Source organism: Leptopilina heterotoma, unplaced genomic scaffold, assembly GCF_015476425.1.
Source record: "Leptopilina heterotoma isolate Lh14 unplaced genomic scaffold, ASM1547642v1 Lhet_304, whole genome shotgun sequence".
Taxonomy (NCBI): domain Eukaryota; kingdom Metazoa; phylum Arthropoda; class Insecta; order Hymenoptera; family Figitidae; genus Leptopilina; species Leptopilina heterotoma.
Genome location: NW_025111008.1, coordinates 288,293 through 303,255, shown reverse-complemented (window position 1 = coordinate 303,255; position 14,963 = coordinate 288,293). Strand labels below are relative to the sequence as shown.

The 14,963-nt window shown below is 31.8% G+C and overlaps 3 protein-coding genes across 3 annotated transcripts; 2 read left to right on the top strand and 1 right to left on the bottom strand.

Annotated features, from left to right (window-relative positions):
- The first annotated feature begins 57 nt into the window (after positions 1-57).
- Positions 58-3,033, top strand: LOC122504559 (uncharacterized protein K02A2.6-like). The gene has a single exon (XM_043615717.1). It carries the CDS (start codon positions 58-60, stop codon positions 3,031-3,033), a length of 2,976 nt encoding a protein of 991 aa, XP_043471652.1.
- A 3,970-nt stretch (positions 3,034-7,003) lies between these two features.
- LOC122504558 (uncharacterized PE-PGRS family protein PE_PGRS54-like) lies at positions 7,004-10,134 on the top strand. The gene is made up of 6 exons (XM_043615716.1): positions 7,004-7,013; positions 7,967-8,173; positions 8,204-8,508; positions 8,918-8,920; positions 9,355-9,862; positions 9,956-10,134. The coding sequence occupies exons 1-6, from the start codon at positions 7,004-7,006 to the stop codon at positions 10,132-10,134; spliced, it is 1,212 nt and encodes a 403-aa protein (XP_043471651.1).
- Positions 10,135-12,164: 2,030 nt separating this feature from the next.
- On the bottom strand, positions 12,165-13,502 carry LOC122504557 (reticulocyte-binding protein 2 homolog a-like). Its single transcript, XM_043615715.1, has 4 exons — positions 13,499-13,502; positions 13,240-13,408; positions 12,859-13,110; positions 12,165-12,702 (listed from the first exon to the last, which is right to left on the bottom strand). The coding sequence occupies exons 1-4, from the start codon at positions 13,500-13,502 to the stop codon at positions 12,165-12,167; spliced, it is 963 nt and encodes a 320-aa protein (XP_043471650.1).
- Between the last annotated feature and the right edge of the window lie 1,461 nt (positions 13,503-14,963).

Genomic DNA, 14,963 nt, shown 5'->3' with positions numbered 1-14,963 from the left:
AAAAATACAACAGATGTAAAAAAGATTCGTCACGAGGACGATAAATTAGATCGGAACATGAAACTGCAGGGCAGTTCAGAGTCAGCAATCGATTATATATTTCACATCGATGACGATGCGACAATTACATGTCAAATAGGTGGAGTAAATCTAGAGATGCTTATAGATTCAGGAAGTAAGTGTAATATTATTTGCGAAAAATCGTGGGATTTTCTAAAGTCGCAAAATTGTAAAGTTAAATCTCAAGATAGAAACCCTGACAAAATATTTATGGCCTATGGAGCGAACGAGCCTTTAACAGTGTTAGGATTATTTGAGGCAGAAATTCGAGTAGGGCTTGAAACTATTTGTGGAAAATTTTATGTGATTAAAAATGGACTGAGAAATTTACTGGGTAAAGATAGTGCAATTGCTCTCAAAGTTTTAAAAATTGGTATTGTTATAAACGCACTAAATGAAGTCCAACTTCCAAAATTTAAAGGCGTTACCCTGGAATTCTCTATCGATGAAACTATTACACCTGTTCGTCAGCCATATAGACGTATTCCTATACCTTTAGAAACTAAAGTAAATAATAAAATTGACGAGTTGGTTGAAATGGACGTCATCGAACCAGTCACGAAGCCGTGTAAATGGGTTTCCCCTATGGTACCAATCTTGAAAGAAAATGGTGATGTACGTATTTGCGTTGACATGCGTTGTCCCAATAAAGCAATAATCAGGAAGAATCACCCAATACCAACTATGCATCAATTATTGCCGAAATTTCGAAAAGCCACAGTTTTCTCTAAATTAGACATTTCCAATGCATTTCATCAAATCGAAATTGATGAAAATTCCCGATATATTACTACATTTATTACAAGTAAAGGTTTGTTCAGATATAAGAGGCTTATGTTTGGGATTACGTGTGCTCCCGAAAATTTCCAAAATATTATGGAAACTATGTTATTAGGATGTGAAGGGGTTGTTAATTTTATTGACGACATCGTTGTCTTTGGCAGTGATGAAAAGGAGCATAGCATGAGACTTAGGCATGTCTTACAAGTTTTAAGAGAAAATAATGTTTTGCTTAATGAAAATAAATGTATATTTAATGCTAAAGAAATCAAGTTTCTTGGGCATAGATTATCTTCAGAAGGAATCAGACCACTAGATAAATATTTAAAGACAATTCAATCATTTCGTGATCCCAAGAATATTGGAGAGATTCAGAGTTTTATTGGTTTGACAAATTTTGTTGGAAAGTGGATCCCTAATTTGGCAACGTTAACAGAACCCATTCGACAAGTATTGAGACAAAAGCTTAATAAACATGCCGACATCACGTGTTTTTGGAAGAAGGAACAAAAACAAGCTTTTGTTGACCTCAAGAAAAGTCTGAGCGAAATTCCGACTTTAGGTTACTATAACCCAAATGATAAGACGCGAATCATAGCGGATGCAAGTCCTGTTGGTTTAGGTGCCATACTTATTCAATTCGATTCAAGTGGACCACGAGTTATTTCATATGGTCATAAAAGTTTAACAGATGTAGAGAAAAGATATTCTCAAACTGAAAAAGAGGCTTTGGCTTTGGTTTGGGCCATGGAACATTTTCACATGTATCTGTATGGTAAAAATGAATTCGAATTGGTTACAGATCACAAGCCGTTAGAGGTAATTTTTAATTCAAGATCAAAGCCATGCGCTCGAATTGAGCGATGGGTTTTAAGACTGCAGGCTTATAATTATAAAGTAGTGTATCAACCTGGGAAAATGAATATTGCTGACCCACTATCGCGTCTTTGTATGACCCCTTATGCTACTCCATTCGATAATGAGCATCACGTAAACCAAATTGTTCAATATGCTCGACAAATTGCTCTGTCCCTAAAAACTATTTCAGATACGTCCCAAACAGATCAAGACTTTCTATTAATCCAAGAAGGACTAACAAACAACAACTGGAATCCGCAAGTAAATAATTACAGATTGTTTGAAAGTGAACTTTGGTTACATGATAATATTCTGTTACGGGGAAATAAAATTGTTATCCCAACAAAGTTAAGAGCACAAGTATTAGCAGCAGCCCATGAAGGACACCCAGGAATTGTGAACATGAAAGCTAGATTACGTACAAAAGTTTGGTGGCCAAAAATTGATAAAGATGCAGAAAACGTAGTAAGAAATTGTAAAGGATGCATATTAGTTTCGGGACCCAATCCACCTACTCCTATGAAAAGAAGAGAATTGCCAACTCAAGCATGGATCGATACAGCCTTAGATTTTCTAGGACCTTTACCTAGTGGAGACTACCTTCTCGTGGTAGTAGACTATTATAGTCGCTACAAGGAAATAAAAGTATTAAGATCAATTACAGCGAAAGAAACAATAAATTCCTTAAAAGAAATGTTTGCCCGACTTGGTTTTCCAGCTACTGTAACCTGCGACAATGGTAAACAGTTTACCAGTAATGAATTTAAATCATTTTGTGATGAGTTAGGCATCCGAATTTTTAGTACAATTCCCTACTGGCCTCAACAAAATGGGGAAGTCGAAAGACAAAATAGGGATATATTAAAAAGATTGAAAATTAGTCAAATTCAAAAATCTGATTGGAAAGACGACCTTCTTACATACCTAATGATGTACAATAGCACTCCACATGCAACAACGGGTCGAACACCTTCAGAATTGTTTTACAGACGTCAATTTAGAGACAAATTGCCAAGCTTAATAAATATTGAAAATAAAGAAACGGATCAAGAAGTAAGAGATAGAGACATTCAGAAAAAATTATACGGAAAAATTAATGAAGATAGAAAGAGGAAAGCAAAAGAACAAAGTGTAGAACCCGGACAAAAAGTTTATGTGCAAAATTTTCAAAAACAGAATAAATTAACACCCAATTTTCATCCTGAACCACACACCGTTATTGGTTCTGAAGGAAATGAGGTACATGTTCGCAACGACTCTACTGGTCAAGAATTTAAAAGAAATGTTATTCATCTCAAACGTGTGGAAGGAAATTGGGAGGTGATACAAGATTAATAAAAAAAAAAAAAAAAAAAAAAAAAAAAAAAAAAAAAAGAAGAAGAAAAGAAGAAACACTACCAAAACAGGAAAATTGTTAAAATAATTGTTTTGACTTCACATTAGTCTCTAATAGTTAATTGTTTATTATTAAAAAAAAAAAAAAAAAAAAAAAAAAAAAATATTAATGCGTCAAATGTTACTAAAAACTAAGTTTCAGAATGTACTACGAAAATATTGAAGTATTATATCTTATTACTACGAATTAATCAACTAGTTTATAATGTTAAAAAAAAAAAAAAAAAAAAAAAAAAAAAAAAAAATTTGTAAAATGGAAGGGATGTGGTATTTAGTAAATTAATCATAAATTACATTTATATAATTGTTCATGAATGTATTGTATAACTAATAAAAAAATACAGGGCCGCCATGGTGGGGAGACTGACGATAAGACAGTTCTTTTCTACTCGTTGAGCCGAGAGGTTCGGGGCCCGCTGTGTAGTGATTATTATATGTATTGTTCTTGTGTTATTGTGTTTGACCTTACCCTGAGAGAATACCACATATAGGATTTAGCTTTATTCCTTTTGTGCTCTTGGAAAATACTTCACCTATTAAATAGTCTCGACTCTTTGGTAGAAAATCTAAAATTAACGGAAATTTTCAAAAATTCAAAAATCCGAATTTCTTAAAATTCAACATTTTTTCTTTTTTTTATGGGATTTAGCTATATTATTTTTGGGCTATTGGAAAATAATTTACTTATTAAATAGTCTCGACTCTTTGGTAAAAAGTCTAAAATTATCGAAAATTATCAAAAATTGAAAAATGTGAATTTCTTAAAATTGAACATTTTTTCCTCTCTTTTATGGGATTTAGCTTTATTCTTTTTGTGCTCTTAGAAAATACTTTACTTATTAAATAGCCTCGACTCTTTTGTAAAAAATCTAAAATTATCGAAAATTATCAAAAATTCAAAAATCCTTAATTTCTTAAAATTAAACATTTTTTGCTCTCTTTTATGAAATTTAGCTTTATTATTTTTGTGCTCTTAAAAATTACTTTACTTATTAAATAGTTTAGACTCTTTGGTAAAAAATCTAAAATTATCTGAGATTTTTAAAAATTAAAAAATGCTAATTTCTTAATATTCAACATTTTTTTCTCTCTTTTACGGGATTTAGCTTTATTTTTGTTTGTGCTCTAATCATATATATTATATATTATATCATATATTATATCATTAAAATATATTTATTATATATTATAAAAAAATATTTTAAATATATTATACATAAATATATAATATATTTAATAAATATAATAAATAATAATTATAATTATAATTATAATTATTAATAATAATTAATATATATTAATTATTATAATTAATATAAATTGTAATTAATTTAATAATAATATAAAATTAAATTAAATAAAAATAATAATAATATTATTATAATTTATTAAATTATTTATTAATTATTTATTAATAATTAATTTATTAATTTATTAATTAATTTTATTATTTTATAATTAAATTATTATTATTTTTTATATTTTAATATTTTATTATTAAAATATTAATAATAATATTAATTATTATAAATAATTATAATTTTAATATTATCAATTATTATTAATTATTATTAATTTATCATTTTATTAATAATTATTAATATATTATATTTATATATATTATATATATTTAAAAATTATTTATTAATTATTTATATAATATTATAATATATTACAATATTTTCATTATATATTATATATTAAGCGGTTGCCATAGAATCGTTTTATGAGGGAATTTCAAAAAAAAATTTTAACCTGGGACCCATTGCATTACATTTTAAGGACCTTAAATTGTAAGAAATCGTCTAAATCTAAAAATCGATTTTTTGGTCCTAAGGTTTTTTTCTTAGACGCGGTCACAAATGACCTCAACGTTGACAATCGAAACACCGTACGGAATTTTTGGGGTTTATTTTCTCCCACCATACAATTTGGTTGACTAGTCTAGAAATCTTCGTTAGTTCTTTACTGTCACTATTACTGGAGACTCCGACAAGGAATGCATCCCTACCTGTGTATGCTTTAAAAAAATCTTTTTAGTTCACTTTTTAATGTTTTTTATATCTACATTTTTTAATTTTAATAAATTTAATTCTGAAAGGATAGCTTCCCTCGTAGTCTTCCGAAATGCCTTTTAGGATCCTTGTTATAACTCTTTTTTCTTTAGGTGTTTTAGAATGGAATTCTATGTTATATCTTAAACTTTTTAAAATCATCATAAGAATTTACATAAAGAGTTAATTTGTTTTCGGCGAGACTTTCGAATATGAAACTCTGTATATTTATTGTTTTTATTTAACCCCTTGACTGCCGATGGCAAAGATCTTTGCCATTTCGGACTTTGCTCTGACTGCCGGAAAACTGACAATCTTTGCCATGATAAAAATTGATGTAAAGAAGTCAAAATTGGCTGAAAATTAAAAATAAAATGATTTCTAAAAAGTCTATGCAAAAAAAAAAAAAAAAAAAAAAAAAATTCTAAAATTCTAAAAATTCTATGCAGAATGCGACGCACGTTTCTGTTTTTAAATTCAATGAATTATAAAAATGTTATAAATTTTTAAAAACAACACTTTTAGCAAATTTTTCAAAATCTTTGCCATGGAAAATATAATGCATTTTTATTTGAAAAATGTCTAAAATCGCCTGAAATTTGTTACTCGGGGGTTGTTGGGGTCGCTGATTAGAAATATGATGTCAGTATTTCAAAATTCAAAATGGCGGATCTAATATGGAGGATGACTTTTTTAAAAATTGATCCAATTTACCTGAAATTTGTTACTCGGGGGTTTTTGACAAATATGATTACAAATATGATGTCGGTTTTTCAAAATTCAAAATGGCGGATCCAATATAGCGAATAACTTTTTTAAAAATTGATCCATTTTGAATTTTGAAAAACTGACATAGAAATCGTCATCAGCGACCCCAAAAATCCCCGAGTGACAAGTTTCAAGCGAATACAAAATTAAAAAAAAAAATTTCCACAATATTGGATCCGCAATTTTTAATTTTTAAAAACTGACATCATACTCGTAATCAGCGACCTCGAAAACCCCCGAGTAACAAATTTCAGGTAATTTGGATTAATTTTTAAAAATCCGTCCGCCATTTTGAATTCTGAAATACCGACATCAGATTCGTAATCAGCGACCCCGAAAACCCCTGAGTAACAAGTTTCAGACAAATTGGACGATTTTTTATTCTTGGCATTCTGGGCACATTTAGTGTTTTTCAGCCGGCAGTTAAGGGGTTAATATATATTAGTAATAAATATTACCTTGAGATTTTTTATAATAAATGGTGGTAAGTTGGATCTAAATTTACTCTTTGCGATCGTTGTTCCCTCAGGTGATCACCGTTTCTTGTTATTAGTTGTTCTATCCTGGATCATTGGAGTTATTTTATTTCCCTCATTCATAGTATTCATCTCATTTTCGTATTCTCTGATTCATCTTTGTCAATGTTAGTTGTGTTTTCACTGTTTTTTTTTTGCTTAGGGAATTTTGGGAAATCTGCCTACAGATACCTTGGATTCCGCGCTCCAAGGTTATGTGGGGTTGGTATGATAAAACAAAAGGAATTAAAAAAAAAGAAAAATAAATCTATAAAAAATTAAATTTAATACACATATTGTATTAAATTTCTATATAATATACATGAGTGTTAAATTTCAGTGCTTAGTGTATATCAAAATTACGAACATTTTAAACAGTATACACTAGAATGAATCTATAAGGTAGGGGAGACTAGGTGCGGTTGTTACGCTGTGCAGTTTGTTACAAATGGAATTTCTCAGAAACAGTGAATTATAAAGATGGGGTTCCAACGGGAAAAAAGTTTAGTTTTTATGTACGAACTTGCTGCAATATGTTCAAAAATTATATGCAAGCTTTAAAAGTTAGAAAATATGCACATTGGTATCTAGAGGACAAAAGTAAATATTTCTCTGCTTGATATTTTTTAAATAATTAATAGACCGCTTTATACTTGACAAAGTAAATTTTTTAATATCAATTCTATGTCAAAAATTATGAATAATTAATAAAAATTGTTTTAAAAAATTATTTGTCTTTAATTTAGAAATGTTATATATGATTCTTGGTATTGTAACAACCGACATTCACTTTGTGCAGTTGTTACAATTTACACGCTGTCACTCAAATGCGTCATAAATAATGGATAATAATAATAATGGATAATAATAATGCGTCATAATAATGGATATAGATCTTAATCAATTATGGCCTTATAAAACTACATAATATTAAGCAAAAACAACACAAAAGACAATTGAAGCCTTTTAAACTATCCAATGTTAAACTATGCTAATGCTATACTATTGACTTACCATTGGTCATAATAACAAACAAATGTGATGAAGAAGAACATATATATGGGCAAATCCACAGAACTGGTAGATTTTCGCTTATAAAGATAAAAAATTTTAATTTGCAAGCACACCTATCATTTATGGTTTATTTTTCTTGAAATTTATTTGAGAACAATTATCACCTTGCGTGATTAGATTTATTAAAATGCCGTCAAAGTTACAAACCAAAAACGAAAACAAAATTTTTGTTAAGGAAATCAAAGTTAAAAATGCATTTTATTCTATATATTATTGTAATTTTTACAAAATATTTTAAATCAAAGTACACTAAGAAGTAATAATATTAATAAAAATAGAATTGTTCTTTTCTTAAATTAATCTTTCGTTTTAAAACATTATTTTTGTTTTTTTAATACTCTATTCTTCTTTGTCCCAACTTTTTTATTTGTGTAATTTTAACGAATTTTTAGTTTTTAAACTTGTCTTCTTTTAGAAGCAGGAGTAGCAGGGTTTTTTAGTTTGTTAACTTTTTTCTGTTAGAAGCAGGAGTTGCAGGAGCACCAGGAGACGCAGAAGTCGTGGGAGCATCAGGAGTTGCAGCAATAGTAGGATACGCAGGATTATTTCGTTTGTTAACTTTTCTTCTGTTAGAAGCAGGAGTCGAGGAAGCATCAGGAGTAGCAGGAGTCGTAGGAGCATCAGGAGAAGCAGGAGTCGCAGCAATAGTAGGATACGTTGGATTACTTCGTTTGTGAACTTTTTTTCTGTTAGAAGAAGGAGTCGCAGCAGGATTATTTTGTTTCTTAACTTTATTTCTGTTAGCAGCAGGAGTCGCAGGAGGCGCAGCAGGATTTTTTCGTTTGTTAACTTTATTTCTGTTAGCAGCAGGAGTCGCAAGAGCAACAGGAGTCGCAGCAGGATTATTTCGTTTGTTAACTTTTTTTCTGTTAGAAGCAGGAGTCGCAGGAGCATCAGGTGACGCAGAAGTCGTAGGAGTATCAGGAGAAGCAGGAGTCGCTGCAATAGTAGGATACGTAGGATTATTTCGTTTGTTAACTTTTTTTCTGTTAGAAGCAGGAGTCGTAGGAGCATCAAGAGAAGCAGGAGTCGCAGCAATAGTAGGATACGTTGGATTACTTCGTTTGTGAACTTTTTTTCTGTTAGAAGAAGGAGTCGCAGGAGCATCAGGAGTCGCAGCAGGATTATTTTGTTTCTTAACTTTATTTCTGTTAGCAGCAGGAGTCGCAGGAGCATCAGGCGACGCAAAAGTCGAAGGAGCATCAGGAGAAGCAAGAGTCGCAGCAGTATCAGTAGACGCAGGATTATTTCGTTTGTTAACTTTATTTCTGTTAGCAGCAGGAGACGCAAAAGTCGTAGGAGCAGGAGTCGAAGGAGCATCAGGAGTAGCATGAGTCGTAGGAGCATCAGGAGAAGCAGGAGTCGCAGCAATAGTAGGATTACTTCGTTTGTTAATTTTTTTTCTGTTAGAAGAAGGTGTCGCAGGAGCTTCAGGAGTCGCAGCAGGGCTATTTCGTTTGTTAACTTTATTTCTGTTAGCAGCAGGAGTCGCAAGAGCATCAGGTGTCGCAGCAGGATTATTTTGTTTCTTAACTTTATTTCTGTTAGCAGCAGGAGTCGCAGGAGCATCAGGCGACGCAAAAGTCGAAGGAGCATCAGGAGAAGCAAGAGTCGCAGGATTATTTCGTTTGTTAACTTTATTTCTGTTAGCAGCAGGAGACGCAAAAGTCGTAGGAGCAGGAGTCGAAGGAGCATCAGGAGTAGCATGAGTCGTAGGAGCATCAGGAGAAGCAGGAGTCGCAGCAATAGTAGTATACGTAGGATTACTTCGTTTGTTAACTTTTTTTCTCTTAGAAGAAGGAGTCGCAGGAGCATCAGGAGACGCAAAAGTCGTAGGAGCAGGAGTCGAGGGAGCATCAGGAGTAGCAGGAGTCGTAGGAGCATCAGGAGAAGCAGGAGTCGCAGCAATAGTAGTATACGTAGGATTACTTCGTTTGTTAACTTTTTTTCTTTTAGAAGAAGGAGTCGCAGGAGGCGCAGCAGGATTATTTCGTTTGTTAACTTTATTTCTGTTAGCAGCAGGAGTCGCAAGAGCAACAGGAGTCGCAGCAGGATTATTTTGTTTGTTAACTGTTTTTCTGTTAGAAGCAGGAGTCGCAGGAGCATCAGGTGACGCAGAAGTCGTAGGAGTATCAGGAGAAGCAGGAGTCGCTGCAATAGTAGGATACGTAGGATTATTTCGTTTGTTAACTTTTTTTCTGTTAGAAGCAGGTGTCGCAGGAGCATCAGGTGTAGCAGGAGTGTCATCAATCGCAAAAGTTTTTTGTTTATTAGCTTTTCTTCTGTTAGAAGCAGGAGTCGTAGGAGCATCAAGAGAAGCAGGAGTCGCAGCAATAGTAGGATACGTTGGATTACTTCGTTTGTGAACTTTTTTTCTGTTAGAAGAAGGAGTCGCAGGAGCATCAGGAGTCGCAGCAGGATTATTTTGTTTCTTAACTTTATTTCTGTTAGCAGCAGGAGTCGCAGGAGCATCAGGCGACGCAAAAGTCGAAGGAGCATCAGGAGAAGCAAGAGTCGCAGCAGTATCAGTAGACGCAGGATTATTTCGTTTGTTAACTTTATTTCTGTTAGCAGCAGGAGACGCAAAAGTCGTAGGAGCAGGAGTCGAAGGAGCATCAGGAGTAGCATGAGTCGTAGGAGCATCAGGAGAAGCAGGAGTCGCAGCAATAGTAGTATACGTAGGATTACTTCGTTTGTTAACTTTTTTTCTTTTAGAAGAAGGAGTCGCAGGAGCATCAGGAGACGCAAAAGTCGTAGGAGCAGGAGTCGAGGGAGCATCAGGAGTAGCAGGAGTCGTAGGAGCATCAGGAGAAGCAGGAGTCGCAGCAATAGTAGTATACGTAGGATTACTTCGTTTGTTAACTTTTTTTCTCTTAGAAGAAGGAGTCGCAGGAGGCGCAGCAGGATTATTTCGTTTGTTAACTTTATTTCTGTTAGCAGCAGGAGTCGCAAGAGCAACAGGAGTCGCAGCAGGATTATTTCGTTTGTTAACTGTTTTTCTGTTAGAAGCAGGAGTCGCAGGAGCATCAGGTGACGCAGAAGTCGTAGGAGTATCAGGAGAAGCAGGAGTCACTCTAATAGTAGGATACGTAGGATTATTTCGTTTGTTAACTTTTTTTCTGTTAGAAGCAGGTGTCGCAGGAGCATCAGGTGTAGCAGGAGTGTCATCAATCGCAAAAGTTTTTTGTTTATTAGCTTTTCTTCTGTTAGAAGCAGGAGTCACAGGATTTTTTGGTTTATTAACTATTCTTCTGTTAGAAGCAGCAGTAGCAGGAGTCTTTTTCTTTTCCTCAAAAGAGCAACTATTTGGAGTTAAAGAAAAATGGCAACATGGATGACTATAAAGGCCATTATTCACACAATACGAACAAGTTAAATAATTTAAAAAGAGACTTTTTTCCTTTTGTTGAGACCAAAGAATTTGGAAAATCTTAGTGGTGTTTGGAATAGCTTGAATTTGTGGTTCCACTAGTGAATCCATTTTTTCCATATTGGTTTCAAGTATTTTAAAGGCTCGAATTTTTTGTGATTCCAAAGAATTTATAATATTTATCATTGATTCTGCAGTAACGATATCCTTTCCTTGTGCCACTGCTCTATCACATAGTCCCTTTACTGTGCCTCCAATTCCATCTGCAGTGCTTTTTCCATGTCCAGGCGATGAGAAATTCCACGTAGCATGTTTTAAATTCAACTCCTTGCAGTGATGTCGAAACAAAAAAAAATTTGTTTTGTTTCTGTATTGGGTTGAAGGCCCGTCACTTTGAAAGTGTAGTGCAGAAAAATTAGGAACTTTTTCTTCAATTAATTTCAAAATTGGTTCCAAATGTGCCCACACTGATGCTGCATCATGCCTTAAACATTCAGAAATAGTGCAAAACGAATTGCACAGTACTTTTCCGGAAGATTCATCCAGATAATAAAACGCACCAGTGTGTAGAGATAGTTGTTTTTTGGATGCACCAAAATGCGCGCTTTGTATTTCATTATTATATTTACAAATATAATTTTGCGAAAAATCGATAACGATGTAAACTTCGTTTTGTTGTAGATTGTTTTGGATATTTTCTAGAGCCCTGAATTGATGACCAGTAACGAACACGTGATGCAAATAATGTGGAATAGCTGAATTTACTGCTTCTACAAATTCCTTTACAGTGCAGTTGATTCTTTCTTTTGACGTTATTTTAACGTTGTAAGTGAGCCCTTTTGCTCCTAATCTACTAACGTTTTTAGTCTCCCACTTGAAATACCACGTAGAATCATCATTTTCTTCTACCGTCAAATTTTTTACTGCACAGTCCTTGCAATTTCCATAAAAACAGTCTTTATTTTCGACATTACAAACTAATGATTCCACAAATGATAACGACGAATTGCTAGTCAAAAGATGCAAGGAATGCAATCTTTTTATCATAAAAGCCATATTGGTGTGATCTTTGCATAAACATGTATCACGACCAGTGACTTCATGTTTAACAATCCAAAACGGTTTCGACTTATAAAACGATCCTCTAGAAATTTTAACTGATTCCTGTTTTTCAAATTTTTTGTATAAATTGTCCATTGAATCTAATAAAAACCTCTTTCTTTTAGCAACTTTATTTTTCGTAATCGTATCTTTCACTCCTGGAGCCATAACCGAATTTTCATCTTTTTCTTAAAATTTTTGAACGCGTTCCAGTATTTGTGCTTTTGTAGCAATTTTTTTAGTACGAGACTTTTCAAAATTAAGTGATTTCGAGTTTGCGTATTTCTTTTGAGTCTTTGTAGAGACTAAGTGTTTCATGCTATTCATGAGTCTGTATTTCTTTAACACTTTGCCTGCTAAACATTGTGAGAAAACTGATCGTTCTTTCTCGCCCTTCAATGACAATTGTTTTTCTTTTAATTGTTGAATAAATGCCTCATGAAGGAACAATTTTTTTCTAATTTCCTTGGACCCTTTATGCTCAATTTTCTTAACGCTTTTTAGGACATTATCTTCATTTTTATTTAGTAACCTATGATATTTCATTTTCCATTTACTTATCGTTGCATTTTTCCTCTTTATAACTTCATTCAGTTTTTTATTTTCGCGACGTAATTTTTCTTCTCTAGCTCTTGTAAGTTTGATTGTTTTATTTAGGCGTTCAATAATATTTTGCTTCTTATTTTTGTAAGACTTCGTCCTATCGAGATCAGGATTTGATATGATTCTATAATAAACAAATAGTAAACTTTTTATAATAAGAAAAAAAATTATGTTTTGAAAACTAATTATTTTATATAAATGTCAAGAAAGATTAAAAAAAATTTAATTTTTATTTATAATATTTGTTTTTCATAATTTTAAGAAAATTAAATGAACTTACAGCTTATTTGAATCATTTTGACTCTCATATTGACAAGAGTGTTCTCCATTTTCATTAAATGAGTGATCTTTCGAAACTTGTACTTTTAAATTATTCGTGTTTTCAGGATTAACATTTACTGCTTCACAATTTTTTGCAATTTCACTGTCAGGTTCTATTAATCCCTCATTAATATTTTTATTTAATTTTCGTCTTTTACTCAACGGTTCTTCAATATCAACATTTGATGGTGATTTTTCAACAATATCGTTTCTAAAGAGTTCAAAAGTTTATTGTAATTGGAAAATTTCACTATTTTTTTCTAATGATAAGAAATATTTACAATTTCTTCAAAATTAATTTTATTTTATCTACTTTCATTGCAAATTTAAATAAACTTACAAAGTGTTTGAGTTATTCTTCATTTTTTCTATTCGCTTTTCATCGTGATATTTTCTTTTGCGATGCAGTTCCTGAACTCGAAACGCAGCAAGACTCTCACGCTTCTTACGTTGTTGCTCCCTTTTCAATAACAATTTTTCTCCTTCTGTCATCTCCACTAATTCATCAGCTTTTAAAGTAAAAATATATTACAAATATGATTCTGTGCTAATATGCAAAATTTCCCCGAATATTTTAATTTACAAAACTATTTACTTACTCATTCTGTTATCTGTTTTTTATTGTAGGTTAAATTATTTTAATAATTATTTCAACTAAAAAACTAACACTGACACTGATATTAGTACAAGTTTGAAAATAGAACAAATGAAAGGTTATTTTATTTTTCATATTGATTAATACCTTCATGATGAACCAGTTAAATTTCTATTAATTATTAGTTATTTTTAATTTTTAGACATTATAAATTGAAAATATAATTTGGCGTTTATGTATAAGAATTATAATAATGCCTTTAAATAATCACACATGTTTTCAACTTATTATATTTTCTCCTGTATTTGTGCTACTAAAAAAAGGCTAAGTTTAAAATCGTTCACGATCAAACATTGAGTGATAATTATTGTAATATTTTCTTTAATTCTTATAGCACATTATTTTATGATACCTAGATTTGTTTGTCTATTGCAGAGAAATAAGCACCAATTTAAAAAATTCAAATCGAATCACCGCCGTAAAAGATATTTAAAAAAATGTATAGGCGATTCATTATTTTAAAATAATGAGTAACGCAACTTTCAACGACTACCATTTCTTTTTAATTGAGAGCACATATTTTTTTATGCTTTCAATATATTCTACAATAAGTAAACTATAATCTCCCATCGTTTGGAATTGTTTCGATCTATGCCAAACAAGATATACTAAAAAGAATTGAAATTTATACCTAGAGTAACACGGCAAATTTCATTTTTTAAGTTACTTAACTCTATTTTACTATTTATTTTAGGCAAGAAGGTTTCCATTTATTCAATTTTCTTAGTTTAATAGGTTCTCATAGATATTATAGAATGGTAGAAAAATGAAAATTATTAATATAATACTTTTAAAATAGAAAAATCTGTGTGTAACATGAAATCGAACGGTTCTGTGGATTCGCCCATATATACTTTAAAATCTAAAAACATAAGTTGTTATAAAGAAACATTACGCTTCCAAAATTTTAATATATTTCTGATGAATATTCGATTGCTTCTGGAGATTTATTAATATTATGCGTCAGATGGTTTTTGCTTTTGTTCATTTGCGTAGGTAGACAAGCAATGGAGTAATGATAATGTTCCAGCGATACTCGAAAGCATGTTAACATTATTCGATTGCAAGTATAGGTTCCTTATGGTTTAAGCATTGCTCGTGGTACATATCTCGCTACACAAATAACACACACTATCTGTGGTGACATTATATGGATTATAATCCAAATGCTTTTCAACCTCTGCATCACCCTCGCGATTAGAATTAGTCAGACAGTTATGTAGAAAAGTCATGTAAGTTGTAAACCTTAAAAGCAAACGAGAGAATAGTGTCTAATTGCATCAGTAATAATCGTTTGTCTTTCTCATGTGTGTAAGCCTAATAGTCATTGGATTTTTTAATTTCGAATTTATTTGCAACCGGTGACAATATACGTATGGGGCATTCCACACCAAGTCGGAAATAATTTT